The sequence below is a fragment of the Psammomys obesus genome, unplaced genomic scaffold (genome assembly GCF_907164565.1).
Source record: "Psammomys obesus unplaced genomic scaffold, mPsaObe1.curated_primary_1811, whole genome shotgun sequence".
NCBI lineage: Eukaryota > Metazoa > Chordata > Mammalia > Rodentia > Muridae > Psammomys > Psammomys obesus.
Window position 1 is genome coordinate 14,167,608 of NW_026589732.1, and position 21,232 is coordinate 14,188,839.

Genomic DNA, 21,232 nt, shown 5'->3' on the forward strand with positions numbered 1-21,232 from the left:
TAAAGGTTGGAGAGAAAGAAAGCTTGAGCTTCCTAAGCATTCTGAGAGACCTCATAGTATGAAGTGGTTTGCTACACAGAAGGGGCAAATGAGAGCCAGTGCAGGGCAGGAAGCAGACAAGAATGTGTGCAGAGTCCTCTGAGGAAGAGGAATACTGTATGCTTCTCTAATGCATCTCCTGTTTCCATAGGCTTTGAAAAGCAGCATCTTATCTCAACATGGATAGGAATGTTGGCAGCTAGGAGGGAAAGCAAGCAGTTTGAAAATTTTCAGTGGCTCCAGGGCACCCGAGGGCCATCATTAGTTTTCCTGCAGTCTAAAAGGTTTTACTTGCACACCCTTACAGCTGGCCAAGTCTATTTAGAAACTTACCTACTCAAGAATTTGAATAGGTCTGTCTATTTATCATCTATCTATCTATCTATCTATCTATCTATCTATCTATCTATCTATCTATCTATCTATCTAATCTAGTTATCTACCAGCCCATCAATCTCTTTATTATCTATCATGTTTCTGAAGTTGATATTAATAAACATACATATAATAGTTGGCACTGTTTTCACCATGTTAAACTTCTGCCTGCCTGTTGGAGGCCAGGTTTTCTTGTTGAATCTGCAAGAGTGGAAGCAATTGTGCAATGTTTATACCACATTTGATTTGCTCTTTCCTTTGTTTATGCTACAGCTCTTAACATGACAAATGCCACAGAGAGAGGTATTTAACCCTGTGTGTGCTGTGACTCACTGATTGCAGTTCTAATAGGCGTGCAGTGGTCCTGTTCAGGCGTCAGCTCTAAGGGTCTGATGCCACTAACAGGTTTGGCTTGCTGTCATGAGTAGAACCTGAACTTTAAAATCAAACAAAAGAAAAAGCCACAGCCTCTGATACCCCTAGGGGCTCCCTTTGACATAATTAAATCTGCATGATTTGATAGGTGCATGCTCCAAGGAGAGTTTGATATACTGATTTGAGCATTATGCTGTGGTTGCCTAGAGTTCTATAAGACTTTAGGGAAGAATGTTTCAATGGTCCTTTCTTTGTAGACTTGTTGACAAAGATTCCAAGGAAAAGAAGGTACATAAATAATTATAGTACTGAACCAATAACCATGTAAGTCAGAGGATGATTAGGCTCTTTTAGTCTGAACTGCTGAAGAAACTGGGTTTGAAAACAAGTAAATTGTTTTGGGTAGTGTTTATGTATTTATTAATTATTTAAAATGAAAAATCATTGTGAACAGAAATTGTTGATCTCTAATTGGAGGAAGTTTTATTTTAATTTTCTGTGTATTAAAATGAAACTCATAGGTTCAAATATGCATTTACAGCATAGAAAACTTTAATAAAGTAATATACCCAATGTATTTCAAGTGCTAAGTGATTAAAAAAAAAGCTACTCTTTGGGCCTAAATTTAAATTGTAAATTATGTATTTTGGATACAAAGAAATCTTGGCAAGCCTTTAAAATTCTATGATAAGCAGGAGTTTGCTTTGTCTTCAGTTATTTTCCTTAGATATCAAGTGTGTAGTAGTTTTGGGACTTAAATTAGTATGCTGTTTTCATGAATGATAGTCTATGGCAGGCATGATTCTTGGAGGGAACATACTGTTCTAGTTAATAACACTGGCTCCAGATTGTTATGGAAACTGGATGGGCTCCAGAGCCTGGGGTGAACTTCCTGGGTTTAAGACTCGGGTTTTCCACTTGCCGTTCCGGTAGCTTACCTTAAAATTTTTTCTCCTTGTGCTTCAGTTTTTATAGTCATAGAATAAGTTATCTACCTTACAAATTATAGAATAATAAATTAGATAACATTCAGAAGAGTAATTGCTGTGAACACAACCAACGTCTTCAACGCTACTTACTGGGTTAATGAATTATTTTGTGTAACCAAAACCAATGATATTAGCATTTGTCAAGACAAATAGTAACAGCCCTTGATTTCATGTATCAGGTTCATCTTTGAGGCAGAAACAATACAATCTATTAATGGAAAATACAAATTTTAATTAAAAGTAGATAACATTTAATCAGGTGTGGTGGTGCCCCATGCCTTTAATTCCAGCACTTGGGAAGCAGAGGCAGGAGGATCTCTGAGTTTGAGGCTAACATGGTCTACGGAGTGAGTTCCAGGACAGCCAGGGCTATACGGAGAAACCCTCAAGAAATCAGAGATCATTTTTATTAGCTTTGAGTCTATCAGAATTGTAATCATACTTTACATCTGGAATGGGGACTGTAAGAAATAAATTCAAACCTTTAATTTGTGAGTAAGGAAACTTGGCGCCAAGGTTAACAATAGAAAGAGTTGGTCCTAGTTTTTTAGCACATCTTCCAATATGCATTTGTGACTTCTTTCTTTGTGTATAAATAAGGTAAATAGATTAGTCCTCAGAGGGTTTGCATACTAATTGACTGACCCCAGGTGTTAATCCGGTGTGTTCTTCTACTTACTAGTTACACAAGTTTGAATAACTTCATGTATAAGAGAGAGAGAGAGAGAGAGAGAGAGAGAGAGAGAGATTGCTGAGAGCCAAGAGTTCTGCAGATGGAAGGAGCACACAGTGTCCATAGCAGCTTGCAGCTTCTCCATCAGTTCTAGCTGTGCTCAGAATTCTTGTCTGCTGTGAGCATTGTCACAAAGCAGGATGACCTCTATCCAGAGAAAGCTTCAGGCTAGGTTTCTCATATTTCATAAACAGAACACCAACATTCCCAACTGCCCATCTGGGTTCCAAAGAGCATAAATCTACCCCCAATCAGCATTGCCTTACACCTGCATGCCTGCTGCTTGTTAGAGATTATAGCTTTGCTTTGGCCCCACTGTGATGAGTGTTGTCAGAAAGCTTATCAAAGGAGGTGTATGAAATAGGAACAGGTCTTTAGTAGCAAGCTGGAAAGGAGGTATTTGGGGACAACCTGTCTGGAAAGATAAAAAATATGTAACACTGAAACAAAAAACATGTGTTTACCAAGTTTATATCATTTTTAAATTCTCTATGAAACAGATATTTGCCCAAAAGTCTTGTTGGAAATATTGATTTTGTTGTCACTTTGTGTTCCTAAGTGAATCTCAAATGAGAAACTGGTGTAAAACTTCAACGGCTAAAGGAAATGAGGAGACTTCCATGAGAAAATCATGTGTCTCAGCCATACCCAGTGATGTCTCATATGTATCATCATCTGGCACTGTTTTCTGCCCTTTTGAGGATGTATCTCAGAAGAGGGTTAGAAGCTTAGTTGTGTCTATTAAATTAAATGGCTCAGAAGCAGTGTTTTATCTTTTCATGGCCAAGATGTACCCAATTCAAAATCTATATGGAGGAGCTAGCGAGAAAGAGGGCTTGGTGGCTAAAAGAACTTGCTGTTGCTCTTGGAGAGAACTGGAGTCTGGTCCCAGCATCCCCATGAGGTAGCTAATAACTACCTACAACTCCAGCTCCAAGGAGCCCAGCACTTTCTTCTGGCCTCCTTGAGCACCTGAAGATGATTCCTGAGCTACACTTTGAGAAACACTGACGTGAAAATGTCTACTCAGAACATCATCAGTCCTGATAAATCTTAAAAGTCTAAGTGGTAAGGTAAATGCTATAATTTTAAATTATTTTGTTTAGTGCTGACTATATTTAATGTAATGAGATAGCTTAGAAAGATATGAAAAATTAAGATTTGTGTCAGTCAGTTTCCATTACTGTGACAAACTGCCCAACATAACCAACTTAAAAGAAGGAAAGGTTTGGTTTGACTAGCAGCTTCAGAGGATTTTGTCAGTGGTCACTTAGCCTTGTCATGACCTTGAGTCTAGCACAGTGATTCTCAACCTTCCTAATGCTGTGACCCTTTAATACAGAACCTCATGTTGTGGTGATCCCCAACCATAAAATTATCTTTATTGTTTTTTTATAACTGTAATTTTGCTACTGTTATGAGTCATAATGTAAATATGTTTGTTTTCCAATGGTCTTAGGTGACTCCTGTGAAAGGGCCATTGGACCCCCAAAGGAACCATGAACACAGGTTGAGAACCACTGTTCTAGGGCAACAAATACATCATGTAGGGATGTTGGGAGTGTATAAGAAAGGAGACTTGTGTTTATTTAACAATGGCCAGGAAGCAAATTAGACAGGAAAAAGTTTGATATCTTCTCCAAGGAAATGTCTGAGAGACTGAAATTCTTCCCATCCAGTCCCACCAGTTAAAAGTTTCATCCCTTCCTAATAGCACCCCAGAGTGGTGACCATCACAACAACTGGCCATCAGGAGACATTCAAGGTCCAACCTATAATGGATTGGTTCATGTCTTCAATATTTTCAAATGGTGAAAAGCCATGGAAACTTCAGAGCTTTCACTGATAAAAAGCTCTGCTCTGATTAACTGGCTAAATATTTTCTCATTCTTTTTAGTCACCAATCTTTACTTATGAACTAGAAAAATGTTATTATCATTAAGGCCATAGACATGTCCTCAATGCCAGCTACAGTAGAGAATCTTGGTCTCATGGAGGTGGGTAGTGTATCCTTTGAGGACTTGATACAGAGAGTCACAGTGAGAATGATGTGTTTTGGTTCCACTTCCTCTAGGGATGAAGCCACAATGGGGACTGCCTCATGCATGTTCCTGTCCTGCTTCAAAAGAGACAGAAAAGTAAACAGTGGCCACATACCAGGATCCTCTTTCTTTGCTTTGCTTTAGCTACTAAGAGTCAAAAAGAGATCCAGGCTCTTTTTTTGTTTTAAAGGTTTGTTATTATTTCCAGATTTTCTTTTTTTTTCCAAGGAAATGAAAGATTTATTTTTTAATTAAAATTTTATTTTTTACATTAATTACATTTTGTTTGCTTTGCATTCCAGCTGTACTCCCCTTTCTCATTTCCTCACAATCTCATCCTCCCTCCCTCATCTCCTCTCATGCCCCTCTCTAAGTCCAGTGATAGGGGAAGTCTGTGGCTTGACAAGGCTGCTCCTCCCGGGGCAGGGGGGGGGGAGGTTAAACAGCCAGTCACTAAGTTCATGTCAGAAACAGTCTCTGTTCCCTTTACTAGGGAAACTCACTTGGATACTGAGCTCCATGGGCGACATTTGAGCAGGGGTTCTAGGTTATCTCCATGAATGGTCCTTAGTTGGAGAATCAGTCTCACAAAAGACCCCTGTGTCCAGATATATTTGGTCCTTGTGGAGCTCCTGTCTTCTCCAGATCTTACTAACTCCCCCTTTTTTCATATGACTCCCTGCACTCTGCCCAAAGTTTGTTTATGAGTCTCAGCATCTGCTTTGATACAATGCTAGGTAGAATCTATCAGAATCCCTCTATGGTAGGCTCCTGTCCTGTTTCTTGTTTTCTCCTTCTTCCAATGTCCATCCCATTTGTCTTTCTAAGTGAGGATTTATCTTCTTACCCTGGGTTCTCCTTCTTGTCCCAGACATTCCTCTATGGAGGAATGGATACAGAAATTGTGGTACATTTACACAGTGGAATACTGTTCAGCAATTAAAAACAAGGAAATCATGAAATTTGCAGGCAAATGGTGGGATATAGAAAAGATCACCTTGAGAGAGGTATTCCAGAAGCAGAAAAACACACACTGTATATACTTACTTATAAGTGGATACTAGACCTATAAGATAAGATAAACATACTATAAAATCTGTAAACCTAAAGAAGCTAAACAAGGGGGACCAGATTTTCTTTTAATGATCAAATAATAAAAGATGAGTCTGTTGAGAAACAGAGTTCTAAGGAGCCACAACACATTCCTCTTCAATCCTCTTTTGTCCAATTAATGAAAAGTAAATAAATAAAATCTAGTAAAACGACCCCTTAGGCTGTTGGTAGCATTTGTCTACTAATGGGCATCTCCAAATCAATGATTCTTAGAAAACACAGTTCTAGAAGAGATTTGAGAAACCTGCAGAGATTCACATCATGGTTCAGCATCGATGTCCAGAGGACAAACTTGTCTCTTCACGGAGTAGTTCCTCTTTTAGATAGTTTAGTTCAGGAGTAGAGATGGGAATATGCCTTCAACAACTATGAGAAAGCAGCACATAGCATAGTCAGTATCTGGGAAGCATGAGCTAAGGCAGGCTGATGATAAAAATAAAGTAAAACCTCTCTGTGAAGTCTGTTGAAGGGACAGAACAGCTTTTGTGAGTCTAAAGGATACAAGAGAGCGAGAGAGAGAATATGAATCTGGCTTGAAACTTTGCTTCTTGTGCTTTGTGGCTGTATTCTCAATCAATGTTTTATAACAACAATAATAATTTATTATTATTATTAGCTGCTTCATAGAAATTATGCCTTTTAATTCATAAAAAATTAGTATTTTATTAATTCAGTTTTGACAGATTTGTACGTTTGTAATATATTTTGATTGCACCACTTATTTCTGCCCTCTCTTATTTCCCCTACCTTCACCCAGTTTTCCTTCTTTCCATTAAGCTCCTATCCCTGTTTTATACTTTTAAAAGGATTTTAGAAAATTTATACATGTGCTCAATGTGTCTTGGTCATATGCATCCTTCCCTCTTTCCCTCAAATTTTCCCCATCTTCCCCCAAATATCTCCCATCTTTTCATGATTTTTAATCTTCTCCACAAATTTATAGATGTTGAGCAAGTACCAGATCAAAAAACCAAAACAAAAACCAAAACAAAACGACAGTGAGCAGTATGATTAAAATTCTAATCCAGATCTACCACCTGGATGGCTCCCAAGATATCATATATAAATGCAAGGAGATTATCTTAGTGATGAGTATGGGTTTCCTAGTTTCTGACTTTGTCTAATTTCCGAGTTTGTCTTTTGCAAAATCTGCAGTTAGATAGAGCTGCAGTGCCAAAGATTTAGGATTCCCTAAGGTACTGACACGAAGAAAACTACAAATACAATCTTCAGGAAAGAGGATCTTTTTAAAAGGCAAATAAATATGTCTGTGTACAGGTACTCACAGAGACCAGAAGATGTCATCACATCTCCTGGAGCTGAATTTACAGGGGATTGTGAGCTGTGAACACGGGTGCTGGGAATTGAGCTCAGGTCCTCTGGACAAACAGCGAGTGCTTTTAACCACTGAGCCGTTCCTGGTCTCTGTGGGTACCTTACACACACACAGGGAGAGAGAGAGAGAGAGAGAGAGAGAGAGAGAGAGAGAGAGAGAGAAAGAGAGAGAGGGAGAGAGAGGGGGAGGGAGAGAGAGAGAGGGAGAGAGAGAGAGGGAGAGAGAGAGAAGAGAAGAGAGATTTGGGCAAAGGAGAATATGAGCTCTTTAAATGAGTATCAAAGGGAACAATTGAGACCACCCTGGTTTTACACAGACTGTCTTAAAAGGTAAAAAAAGAAAATAAAACAGCAAAAGGCAAATAAAACCTCACTGTTTTATACGAATGGGATAATTTGTATTTCTCTTTCCTCTTCCATTTTAATACCATCACCATGTGAAATCTCATCGTGTAAAAGAACAGCCAAGAACTCTGTTTTAAAGGTGTATGAAGAGACCAGGAGAACTGGGCTTTACAACCCGATCTTTTGAGAAGTTGCTTTGTAGCATTTATAATCTTTCTATTTTAGTTTTATAGTCCATAATTTATACCAGGCAGAAAAGTAAATTGCACTTGGACAGGAGTAAAGACATAGTTTTATTTTTCTCCTTCATTTACATTTTTAAAACACTGTGACTTTCCCTTTTAAAAGCTGGCGTTGTCATCTAAGGTCCCTTAGCCCTCCATAGTACGAGTAACTCTCAACAGCTTGTGATAGCAGTGTCATTTGATAATGATCACTCTTCAATCCACCAGTTTGAGTTTTTTTTTTTTTAACTCTTTATTAATTACACTTCATTCACTTTGTATCCCGTCCCGTCCCAATCCCTCCCTTCCTCCACCCTTTGCATGCATGCCCCTCCCCAAGTCCACTGATAGGGAGGTCTTCTTTTCCTTCCTTCTGATCCTAGTCAATTAGGTCTCAGCAGGAGTGACTGCATTGTCTTCTTCTGTGGTCTGGTAATGCTGCTTCCCCCTCAGGGGGAGGTAATTAAAGAGCAGTTTGAGTTTTACATGTTTTGAAATTTTTATTTTATTTTTTAGTACATGTGCATTATTGTTGTAAATCCCTCTTTATAAATTGTGTTTTTAATCTTTGGGCAATGTTTCTCTTTTTCACTATGAGTACTTGTCATTAATTTTATTGTATTTTATATTAATTTTGTTGCTACATTTTAATTCCAAGTTTTCCTGCAGCTTTGTAGTCTTTGGTTGCTTCCTTTCTAATCTTCCTGTTATGGTGTTAGTAGAAGACAGCTAGAGTTTGAAAAATAATCCAGTCCAAAAGATTTTGTCATCTCTGGTAGATAAGTTCAGTCATCTATACTTAATCTGAAAATTTATTTCTAATATTTACTAGAGTTAATTGTCAATTAATTAATTTATAAAGCCTTTCTAGATAGTTCAGGCTAGCCTTGAACTTGTGCTCCTCTTGCCTCAGCCTCAGGATTCTACTGTATCTTTACCACCCATGTATTATGTTAATTTGGCTGTTTCTTTATTATGCTTCCTTTTTAATCCAATTCTTCTTCCTGCTGACTTCATTTTTGTCTCCTTTTTAAATTTTTTTTCCTCCCCCTCCCCACACCCAGCTTGCTGATTCTGACCTTAGGGCATCATGCTCTACTTTGGTGACGACTTTGACATTTTTACACAGAGATGGTGCTTTCATTCTAACAGAGTTTAAAACCAGAGTATCATCTTTAGTCTTCCCAAGTAAGACAGAGATCGTACTCTTTAACAGCTTGACTCTTTGACAGATGCCACTCTCCCTACGTTAAGTATTATCTAATATTTATTAATCCTAAATTAAGTAATTTTACAGACTAAATTAATATTTTTGTTAAGATGAACCACCAGATTCTGTATCCACTATTTATTTTTTTCATGTTTCTTTTTCTTTATGCATTCAGTTTTTCATTTCTTAAATATATTCTTCATTAGTTCTTTCCATGGTAATCCATGGGTAATAGACTCTCTGCCTTTTAAAAATATTTTTAAAGTATATTTTATGTGTGTGGGTGTTTCTACTGCATAGCTGTCCATGTTCCACTTTCTTACCTGGTGCCTAAAAAGTCCAGAGAGGGCATCAGATCCCCTGGAACTGGAGTTCTTCTTTGAACTCCCATGTGGGTGTTAGGAATCGAAACCTTGTCCTCTGCAAAAGCAGCCAGTACTCTTAACCAGTGATCTGGCTCTCCAACCTTTCTATGTCTCTTTTTACATGGTGTCATTCTTGTTTTACCCTTAGGCTTTATGTGAGTTTTGAAATCCCAATTGTCAAATATTTTCTGTCAGTGATCGTATGACTTCTCATGCTGAATAAGAAGTTCTTGGCCCCAGAAGGAGAAAGACAAACATGGAATATACTCATTTATATAGACCTAAAAGATACGATAAACATAATGAAATCTATACACCTAAAGAAGATAATCAAGAAAGCAGACACAGGGTATGATGATCAATCCTCATTTAGAAAGACAAATGGGATATGCATTGAACGTATGACAGGAGTCTACCGCAGAAGGCATCTCAAAGACTCTACCTAGCAGTGTTCCAAAGTAGATACTAAGACTCAACCAAACCCTCGGCAGAGTGCAGGGAATCATATGAAAGAAGGGGAGTTTGATGTGGAAAGGATAGGAGCTCCACAAGGACCAAACATATCTAGGCACAGGGTCTTTTCTGAGATGGACACTCAACCAAAGACCATGAGAGGATAAAACCTAGAACCTCTGCTCGGATGTGACCCGTGATTGTTCAGTAATCAATTGGTTTCCCATAGTAAGGGGAACAAGGACTATTTCTAACAGGAACTCAATGACTGGCTCTTTGACCTCCCCACCTCCCAGGGGAGGAGGGGAGGAGCAGTACTGTTAGGCCACAGAGGAGGACTTTGCAGCTAGTCCTGAAAATACCGGACAAAACGGAGTCATATGAAAGGGGAGGAGGTCCTCCCCTATCAGTGGACTTGGAAAGGGGCAGGGAGGAGATGAGGGAGGGAGGGTGGGACTGGGGAGGGAATGAGGGATACAGAATTAACAAAATGTAACTAATGAGAAAAATAAAATTTAAAAAAAATTAAAAAAAATAAAAAATAAAAATAAAAAAAAGTTCTTGGCTATTTTTGTTCTTTTGTTGGTAAACCAATTCTACTTTCTGGTAGCTTTGCCATTTTTTTCCTGATATTTGACAACGAGAGCTGTTATTTGAGCTTCTCACAGGGCCTGGGGCAGTTGTCTATTGGTGTGTAATAATTCACATAAAAACTTGATGGCTAACGGCAGCACACATCATTCCCATTGATCAGGAATTATACAGTGCCTTTGCTGGGCTAGTCTGGGGCCTATTTACAGATGAAATGCTGACTACTTCTTCACTGTTTTGAAAGCTTGATGAAGTTGGAAGAGCCAGGTCCAACTTGGCGTGCTCACATATTAGTATTAATTGATTCCAGCTGGTGACAATCCTCAGTTTCTTCTCTTATGGGTCCCTGTACAATCTGAGTGTCCTTACAATAATTTACTGCTCTTCTTAGTGTGTGCCTGAGATCTCATGGAGAACGGCAAGAATTTTCTTTTCCTTTTTTAACAGTCCAGGCTCAGAAACCACGCAGTCACTTCTGCCACCTTTTATTTGTTAGAAATGAACTTCAACCCTCTCATATAGGAGAAAAGTCAGGCGCACCCCCCACCAAGGAGAACACATTTTCAAACCACAAATGCCAATTTATTTTTATTACTCTGTCTACACATTCATCTTCTACATGGATTAGATTTCTACTACCCATTGGAAAGACGATGATGGTTTTAAGCATTTCTGCAGAGAAGGTTCTCGAAGACCTAGGCAAAACTGCATGATTCTGCCATGCAGGTAGCGTTGTCTGCATTACTAAGAGCTTCACAAGTGATGACAAGTTCCTGATTTTAAAAGCCACAACTTTAGTGCTTCCAGAGATCCATATGTTGCTTCAAGAGGAGACAGTTTCAACCATTATCTCTTCACACACTGCTTCTCTGCCCCCCCCCCCATATCAGGAGGACTTCAGATCTTCACTCTTCCATGATTTCTTGTGTTTTCTCTTCCTTTATGTATGCACAAGTTCTTTAGCATCAAGTTCCTGTTCACTGATTCTTCAGTCGACCTTGTCTAAGTCCAAATTTATTGTATGCATCATTATTATGTACATTTTAGCTATTCTATTTTTTCCTTAAACCTTTTTTATTCTTTTTAATTTTTAGAATTTGTATTGCTTTCTTCAGGATTACTAATTTGTGTTTGAACTTTATCTTTCATATCATCATTGCCCACAGATTTGTACATTTTTTTTATAATGCTTTATCTTCTTTTAGAGGAATTAATCACCCTGTTGCTAAATGCATTGGATCTCTTAGCACTTTTATTCCCAATGTTCTGTGAAATTATGGATCATCAGTCCTAATTATTCTTCTTTCTCCTTTTCCAGTAATTTTGAAGGTTTCCCTTAGAAAGCCTTCCAGTTTCTTCTTCCGAAAAAAAAAATGTTATGAGAAGAATTTAAGGCCTCAATCTGTATTGTTCTGGAGTCCAATCAAGATTTAGGCCCATAGGCACACAAATTCTGCAAAACTGTTACTGCTTCCTCCTCCTCTCAAAAGGAGGGACATGTTATTTTTGCCTCTGTTTTCAAGCAATGAGCTACTCATTCCCAAACTTAGGTAGACACTGTGTGTGTGTTGTCTGTGTGCATTTATATGCTGATATATACGTATATGTGTACATATACACATACATATACCTATACATAATCAGAAATCAATTGCTGCTCAGAGAGCTGGGACTTGATGGCTCCTGACTACCTTTTGTGTTTTGCCTATTTTCTTGTTGGCTGAGGTATTGGTTTAGTGCTCACATTCTCTCTGATATTGTTATGTATTTGTTCTAATAAGAAGAACTCAGCACAGTCTCAAATATAGCATCTGTGCTATTTTTATGTATCATTATGTACATTTGATCCTAGCCAAAAGGCTAAGATGCAATTCCATCCTCATGAAAATTCTATCTTATGAAATAAGTAAGAAGTTATATATTATTGTTTGAAAAGAATAAAGAGCAGTGCTATTTAAAGGCATTCTTTTTATCTAGGTAGAAAACAGATGATACTTTAGCTGGCATATTTGGATATCATTAACAAAAAAAAATGCAAGTACAGGTACACACATAATAGCATTTTTTGTAATGGAAACATACCCATTACAAGTTTGTTGTACAGTGGGAACTTGTAACCCACTAGTCTAGACCCAGAGCCTGCTGTAACTTTTGTGCGGTCACTCTTTGCTGCATCATTTGCATTGACTGGGTCCTAGTCACTGAGCTAAGAAAAGGGCCAGAAGACTTGGAAACTCTGATATGCTCATGTTCAAAGCCATCTCACACATGTCTCAGATTCTTTCCCTTCATAATTTCAGTACTTCCCTATTGCTCAGACTTCTCTAAAATACCTCACACGCTCGCGCAGAGCGAGCCAGGCTTCTCCTTCAAGCTCTTTCTATCTTGTTTTCATACTTCTTTTTCTCATGATAACGCCTTCCCAGAAAGAGGAGGTCTCAGTGCCATCCAGCCAGGAGCACGCATGTGGGCATTCAGCTCATCTGAGACCTCAACCTCAGTAGTCGTATTTCTTTTATCTTTTTTGGCTCACTTCCCTTTTGTGGCCAGAAGAATGCAAGCTATCTGTGTATTTCTGTCTGCTTTCTTCTGGTTCTTTATTCACTCCAAAGGTTATGCTTGTCCTGTGTGATTTTGCTATGTCTATCCCTTTCATCTTTTCTCAGGGAAACTTCACTTTTCTTTTTCCTGCATAACCTCTGATAACCCTTCCAATTTTCTCCCCAGTCAATAAGCTGATGAATTAATCTCACAAATGCACACACGTAGATGAATTTAGGGAGATAGACCTTAATAAGAAAAAGGATAAAAATGAGTTGTGGATACTTGTGATTTTCAGTAGCATCAGATTAAAACATATGCAGATTTATAGTCGTAGAAATAAAGTGTAAACAATGCTTCTTTCTTTTAGACATATTAGACTCATCGTGTGTATTTGTGAATTCTGAATAACTCAAAATAAGAAGGGCTAAGGAAGCGCAAAACTTAGCAATAAGAATGAGAAGCTTGGCTATTACATCTGGAAACATGAAAATAATTTTTTTTTATAGTTTTCTTCCAGTGAATGGACGTGGGAAACAGGTCTTATGGGTAGGAATTATAAAGAGACTGATTTAGAGTATATGCCACTCCTCTTTTTTTTTTTTTTCATAAAGGGCTGGAGAGATGGCTCAGTGGTTAAGAGCGCCAGCTGCTCTTCTAGAGGACCGAGGTTCAATTCCTAGCAACCATGTGGCAGTTCACTCCTGTCTAGCTCCAGGGCTTCTGACCACTTGACACAGACATCCTTGCAGGCAAAACACCAGTGAACATAAAATGAAAATAAATTTAAAAAGAATTGGTAAAAATAAGTTACTAAAATGATCTTGGGTTCCCTATAAATGAACATATTAAAGAAAGTAGTTGATTGCTACTGAACTTGGCTACTGAAGTAAAGCGAGTAGACCCTGTGAGTTAGAGCAGGCACTGATTGACTGTCCCAACTTCCCTCCTTAACTAGTCTAAGAAAGCAGAAGGCAAGTCATCCCTTATACAAATGACAAAAGATCTTTTTTAAAAAATAATAGTGTTTTATTTATTTTTTTTTATAAGAAATTGTTCTGTACTTCAGGAAGAAAAGCAACAGCAGAAGTTTGTTAGTAACCTTGCTTCTGACATTATGCCTTCCGACTGGAAATCTATTTGGAAGGCAAGACGGAGCATAACAACACATAAAGCAATTAGGTGAGAATGAACACTATGAGGTAGGATTTTCAAAATGGGCAGACAACAAGTCCAGAAGTCACCAGGGATCACTATAGACAAGTGGGTCACCTTGAGAATTTAGGACGGCAATTTGTCCTTGAAATGAGCAACAAACATCCCCCACAGGGTGCATACAAGCTTCAATAAGTTCTCAACCTTTCATATTTTCTCAAAATAACCTTAATTGTGTGTGCATGTATTTATGTGTGTTTGTATTAATGTTAAAGCATGTGAGAAACTTGTTGATATTTGCAACTATGCATAGGAAGATTTCATAGTACATACGTGAAAGTGAAATTTCTCAGCCAACCTCTAAGCTTGCTCTTTGGAAAACTGCAAAGTTCAAATACTGTTGTATCTCTTTGGTTGGATCTGTTTAGCTGTGGTAGTTTGGGGGGGGGATATCCTTTCACAATTTATCAGACCTAATCTGGCTCAAAGATGGACCTCTGCTTGTCTCTTCTGAAAATATCTGTGATAAAAGCAGGGACTCTTCCTGGGTATGGTGAAACACCCCTAAATTTCCAATCACTCAAGAAGAAGGGTCAAAGGTCCAAACATAGCCTAGGATACTCAGAAACAAACAATAAAAATCCAAAAACGAAACAAAACAGGGCTTCTACAGTGTACAATATGGAAGAAACTAATACTTATTTCGTGCTTTACCTGGAACTGTTAGGAATATCATAAAAACCTCATCTTTTTAACCAGATTCAAGGTTCATTTGACAGACAACCTCTTTTTTTTTTTGTAATTCATATCAATTTATAAACTTTTAGTAGCTTCTAGCCTGGATTCTTAAAGCAAGAAAATAAAACTAAATGCCACTGACTTGCTTGGTGAAGGCAGGAGAGTTCAGAGAGTCCAATCTAAATAGGAAATTTTGCATGCATGAAATGGAGTCGTCACTATGATTCCAGGTTACAGCAAAGGACTCCATGTCTAAATCTGAATGAGGGTGTTGCGTTTCTGGGTCTTTCTTGGCTCTAGATTTTTGAATCTTAGATTTTGTTTGTTGCTGTTGTTTTAGCTGTAAAATAGTTCCAGTCACATCAATCATGTTCAATCACAAAGCTACAGGAGGGAGCTCAGGGACTGGTATATGGTGTATATGGAAATATCCACCATCTATGAAGAACAGCAGGAGGCTCTTCCTGTCAGAAACAGTGGTCACAAATAGCATCACTGTTTTTTTTTTTTTTTTTTTTTTTCACATAGACATATATTGCAACTGGATTATCTTTAGTTAATACTAAAAAAATCTAAATAGATTGAACAAATAAGCCTTTGGGAAAAATTAGAATTCTGTGTGGGTGTTTGCATGTGATATGGTCATAGTAAACATTTTTTTTTAATTTTTATTTTTCTTTTTAGTTACAATTTGTTAACTCTGTGTCCCAGCTGTATCCCTCCCCCTCCCCAACTCCCTCCCTGGTCTTCTCCCTGCCCCTTTCCAAGTCCACTGATAGGGGAGGACCTCCTCCCCTTTCATTTGACCCTGTTTTATCAGGTATCTTCAAGGCTGGCTGCAAAGTCCTCCTCTGTGGCCTAAGAGGACTGCTCCTCCCCGGGGGGGGGGGGGAGGTCAAAGAGCCTGCCCTTGAAATCCTGTTAGAAATAGTCCTTGTTCCCCTTACTTTGGAAAACTACTTGGTTACTGAGCTACCATGGGCCACATCCGAGCAGAAGTTCTATGTTACATCCATAGATGGTTCTTGGTTGAGTGTCAGTCTCAGAAAAGACCCTGTGCCCAGATATATTTGGTACTTGTAGAGCTCCTATCCTTTCCATATCATACTAACTCCCCTTCTTTCATATGATTCCCTGCACTCTGCCAAGGTTTGGTTATGAGTCTTAGTGTCTGCTTTGAAACACTGCTAGGTAGAGTCTTTTAGATGCCTTTTGCGGTAGACTCCTGTCATACGTTCAATGCATATCCCATTTGTCTTTCTAAATGAGGATTGATCATCTTCACCCATGTCCACTTTCTTGATTATCTTCTTTAGGTGTGTAGATGTCATTATGTTTATCATATCTTGTAGGTCTATATAAGCGAGTATATACCAAGTCATAGTAAACATTTTTAAAGAACTAATTTGTTTTTTATTTCCCCTTGGTTAGGGTTTCTAAAAATATATACAAATTTTCATCATTTCTGTCAAATTTAGAGTTTTGGGGTTTTTTGTTTTGTTTTGTTTTTCTTTTTTTCTTTTCTTCCCCTTCCTTCCTCCCTCCCTCCCTTCCTCCTTCCTTCCTTCCTTCCTTCCTTCCTTCCTTCCTTCCTTCCTTCCTTCCTTTCTCTCTCTCTTTTTTCCCTTTCTTTCCTTTTTTTTTTCCTCCCAGAGCAGCTTTGGCTAGTCTGTTCCCAGAATGCTCTGTTCTTCTATTCTCTGAGCTGCCTCTGGGGATTAAATGAGAGTTGGAGATCTTTGTTGGTGTAGCCTCTGGTTCTGCAGAAACCCTCTAATCCCCTGTTTACCACAACATGAGTCTATTGCCATAGAAATGATAGCTGAGATCCCACAGTCCACAACACTGACTTCACAGCAGGGCCTGGTAAGACGAGAAGCCAAGAGAACAGAGGAACAGAATTCACTAGAATAGTAGGGACTCTGTTGCCTTGAAAGAAAGGGGGGATTGTACTTGTCCACATTAAAACAAAAATGCATGAGTGAGCTACGTCTTCGGGTATGCTGTAGTTTATTTTCTGTATAATACTGACTGACTACAAGTAGTAATTTGGAATCTTATGCCATGTGATAGTTTGCTTGCAAAAAAGGTCAGCAGTTTCCCTTCATGGCATTTGTTTCTTACTGAAATAAGAAACAAGTGGATTCTTATGAATCGTGCGCAATTGAAGTGCTACAATCTAAGATCTCCCTTCTCACGATGCATTGTTTTGTTTGTCTTTGTTGTGTGTTTGTCTGTTTCGTCCTGTTCCCATTAACAGAAGACACTGAACCTGAGCAGGACACTAAAGGTATTTTTCACCCCTTTTCTGCATTGCTGCTTCTTTTTAGATGCACAGTATATTTCGATTGGTCATTTTCCTGACCTTAAGTGCTATTAGTTTGTCAAGAAATGACAAATGACCTGTGGGAATAAGAAGTCATAGCATGAAGCAGAGCACCTGAAGATGGCCTGCTTTCCCAGAGGCTTGCATTATGGACCAATTACATTTCTTAGGAGAATATTGAATCCAGAGAAGTGTTGAAATAGCATATTCCAAATTCTAGAATCACAACATAAAATTAAAAAAAAAAAAGAATGGACAAGAGAATTAACCCACACAGGTCAGTACAGAAAGTTCTTTGCGGGGGGGGGGGTAGTATTAAAAGTTTAGAGAATTGTTAAAAATTCAAGGTGCTGACTTATGTTTGATTACCAACATTTCAATTCATTGAGGAGTTTAACTTATTTACTCTAAATCAATAAAAGTGATTGTATTTTAAGTGACATTGACATGCATGTTTTATGAAATATATTCAGGAAAAAGGCATCTAGAAATAAAATTTGTCTGGGAATATCCTCTTGTACACCGAAGCTACCTTGTGTTCCAGGACGACCATGACTGATGCTCTTCTCACCTAAATTTTGATACTCTGAGGCTAAAAACTAAGTCCTTAGTTCACACAGTTTGATTCTAGACTTCTCTTGTATATCTTAGGCTGATATTTTAAGCAGTGCCTCTTCATTTTACAGACACAAATATAATAGATTAAATACCTTTTACCCAAAATACTTGGAGTCAGAAGTGCTTCAGGTTTCAGAGTCTTTCAGCTTCTGGAATGTTTGCTCAGACTTGACCAGCCGAACATCCTGAATCTAGAGATCTGAAGTCTATCTAGCATGCTTCAAAACTGAAACTTGTTGAGAGTCAGGTTGGCATTCCAAGAGTTTTTGACTTTTAAAATGTCAGATTAGGACACCATATTAGCTATTTATCTCCTTGCCCTGACAAGATAACTGACAGAAGTAGCCACCAGAAAAAGAGGTTTCATTTGGCCCGGAGATCCAGGGAATGCAAACCATCTTGGCAGGAAAGACATAGCAGCTGGAGCAGCTCCAACTGTAGCTGCAAGAATGTGAGATGACAGACCCATGCATCACAATGGAACAGAAAGCAGAGAGCCTGGACCAGGCCCACACAATGCTTACAAAGCCAAAGGTCTGCCCCAGTGGCCCAGTTCTGCTAGCTAACCTATGTGTCTTAAAGGATCTAGAACCTGGGCCAGAGAGATGGCTCAGTGGTTCAGAGCACTTGCTGCTTTTACAAAGGATCCAAATTTGATTCCCTTCATTCACACTGGGAGGCTCATAACTGCCTCTAACTCCAGCTGCAGAAGACCTGCCATCCTTCTTTGGGCTTCTCAGGCACCTGCACTTGTATGTGCACATAGTGCACTTATAGCCACACATAATTATTGTGCACATAATTAAGATCATTAAAAAAGTTTTCCAAAAAAGGAGAACCCCAAACCTCCCAAAGCAGCACTACCGGTTGCAGAGAAGGTGTCCAACCACATGAGCCTGTGGAGGACATGTTAGATTTAAGCCATAAGAGATGCCTACCCCATATTTGAAATATTTTCCTCTAGTCAAAGCATTCCACCTGGTCATCTGTGTCAGTTCTAAGCCATCCCCTTTTCCTTTATTCCTGCCAATAACTGATTGCTTGAAACCTTAAAAACAAACAAACAAAAAATTATTCAAGGGAAGGTAGGAAATAATCATTCAGAAAAAAAGTTAGAGCAAATAAAATGTATGAGTTCTCACTGTATCTTTGAAATAATCATCCAGAAACAGGAAAATGGCCCAAATATGAGAAATCCTCCAGAACTCTGTATGCAAGAAGAAGGACTAGAGTATCCATCATTTCAGGACTTGGTCTGTGTCTCCTGTTCGCTGAGTTTTTCATGACATTACGAGAAAAATTTCAGGCTGTATGACAGCCTTATCTTTTGAACCCACACTATTCTTTAAAATGACAATCATAAGACTGACTATGGACACAAAATAATTTTGAAAAGATGGAGGTGACAGGTGTTTGAGGTGGGGACAGAGGGAGTATAGCTGTGTTTGTTAGAAACAATTCTGATGTAGGATTCCCAACCTTCAGGTAGGTCTGCGAATTTGCGCAAGAGACATCAAGCCCAAAACACATGAAGAAACTCCCTAAGAGAAAATCCAGAGGTTAAACATTGCCTTTGCCTGTTTCTCATTGCACTCGTAAAAACACCATATCTGCCCACAGAACATGAATGAGAAAGAGTAAATAGCAACTTGGACAGTGATAAATCAGATTATCCCTAACAAGAGGAGTTGTATAATATCAGAATACTTATAAAGTTCCCCGAATCATTAACTAATTCCAAATTCCGTTTAGTCTGCTGTTTACTTGTTTATATAACAAAACATTTTCTTACATGAAAATAAGTTACAAAATTAAGACATTCGATGTGGATTTTGTTGGCTAAGAAACTGATCTCATTGTGCTTTGAATTGATGACCTAGAATGTATTTTCAGTTGTGGGTACTCACTAAAGCAATGGGATTTGCTTTCAAATTACATTCAAGTTCATTACCACAGGTGATGAAGTTAGTCCTACTTTTATTTTTGATTGCAGCTGCTGGGATTGTTGTCAACAGTTATTAAGTGGTTGGAATTTCTCTCAGCCCATCTTTACCTTTCACATTTAGAACTAGAAAAAAAAATACTAATGGGTAAAAACACATGAGCTTTATTGCTGATAAAGCTGGATGGAGTGTTCTAGCCCGACTAACAAGGAGTCTAACATAACTTCTGCTTTTCATTCTTACTTTCCCAACCTTTCACATTTCACATCTTAGTGTTTGGATAGAGAAGTCCTGGCCTGGTAAACTTATGGTAAACTTCCAACCACACATCAAGCTCTTTCCCTTCATGTAGGTGGAGCAGCTATAAGAATGATGTCACAGCAGGGCTGAGATACACAAACCATGGATAACTTTCATTTACTTCATTTCATCCACTCGTGCAGATCACATGAGAGATTATAAGTCACTCACTCACTCACTTGCTTACTCTGTCGCCTACTCAGTCACTCACTCATCTACTCACTCAATCACTCTCTCATTCACTCATTCATCTATACCCTCACACATTCACCTAATAAGCATTTATTGATTACTCACCCTGAACCAGGCAGGGTATATCTGGAGATGGACAGAGACCCACATACAGGTAGGTCAGCCTGCAGTAATGAGCAAAGCCAAGCCAGACCTTGATGTGCTTCTATCCCAGGGACAGGAACAAGCAATACAAATAACTAAAGAGATCCCCAGTTGTCAACGATCCTCAGTACTAGGATGAAACATAATCAAGGTGAGGGGAATGAACGATAGTGTGATTAGAAGACATTTCAGTGCAACCCAAAAGAAATGAATGATATTCAGAACCGCCTTTGGGAGGAGAGGAAAAGTGAAGGGAAGGGTGGAATATGTTGATACCAAAGGGAGGGCTGAGTCTTATTTTTTGGAAAGAACTCAGGAGTGTGGCGTAGATCAGCTTCACTGTCCTCTCCAGTCATTTTCTTCTCCTAACACAGTGCACTTAAGGATGAAACCCACTTCGGAAAGAACAACTATTTATTAGCAGTTTTATATTCATGTAGCCTCTTGGGTGGCCAATAATACCCATCATGTGTGCTCAAACAGAGGCCCAAGAAAATTCTGGATGAGGCAGTTTTGGGAATCAAATAAGTTCAACATTATGATTAACTGTGCAAGAATAGATGGCTGATTTATTCACTAGCTCACATTATGCCTAGCTGTGTTGTGCAATATAGGTCATCAAGGGTTTTGCAATGGACCTAAATGACAATCCTTATAATGCAATAGCAGCCAAAAGAAAAAGAAAAGCTGTCAATCAAAACACAGTGAACCCACCCTGATTACTTAATTTCCAAGAAAATTTTGAAGTTCCCAAATTAAAACATTTGCTTCTATAAATCAAAACAGGAGAAAGAATCTAGATTTCCTACTTCTCTATTTTGTTTTTATTCTCATAATCTTCATCTAAAAGACCCTCATTTAAAAATCCAAGGGCACAGTCAGGTCATTAGAACTCTTATCTAATATGACTGATATAAAAATGATCCAATTCCAAGTCTCTCAAGGATCTCACTGTTTTCAATGCTCAGAGGCAGGGGGCCCCATGTGGTACTGATTACAGTGACTCAACTCAGAACACTGTAGTGCCAGCTTCTGCATACAGTATTCCAGCCACATGTTACAAGTGAGACAGATGTATGGCATGGT

General features: G+C 38.5%; 1 protein-coding gene across 5 annotated transcripts in view; it reads left to right on the forward strand.

The window, feature by feature from the left end:
* Positions 1 to 21,232, forward strand: part of Musk (muscle associated receptor tyrosine kinase) — a 107,668-nt gene that overhangs the window by 45,057 nt on the left and 41,379 nt on the right. For 2 of the 5 annotated variants that reach the window (XM_055605347.1, XM_055605350.1), the window contains exon 6: positions 16,884 to 16,913. The exons of the other annotated variants lie outside the window; for them this stretch is intronic. In XM_055605347.1, the coding sequence (XP_055461322.1) occupies positions 16,884 to 16,913 (30 nt within the window). The remainder of the gene's footprint in view (positions 1 to 16,883; positions 16,914 to 21,232) is intronic. 5 annotated transcript variants of the gene reach the window in all.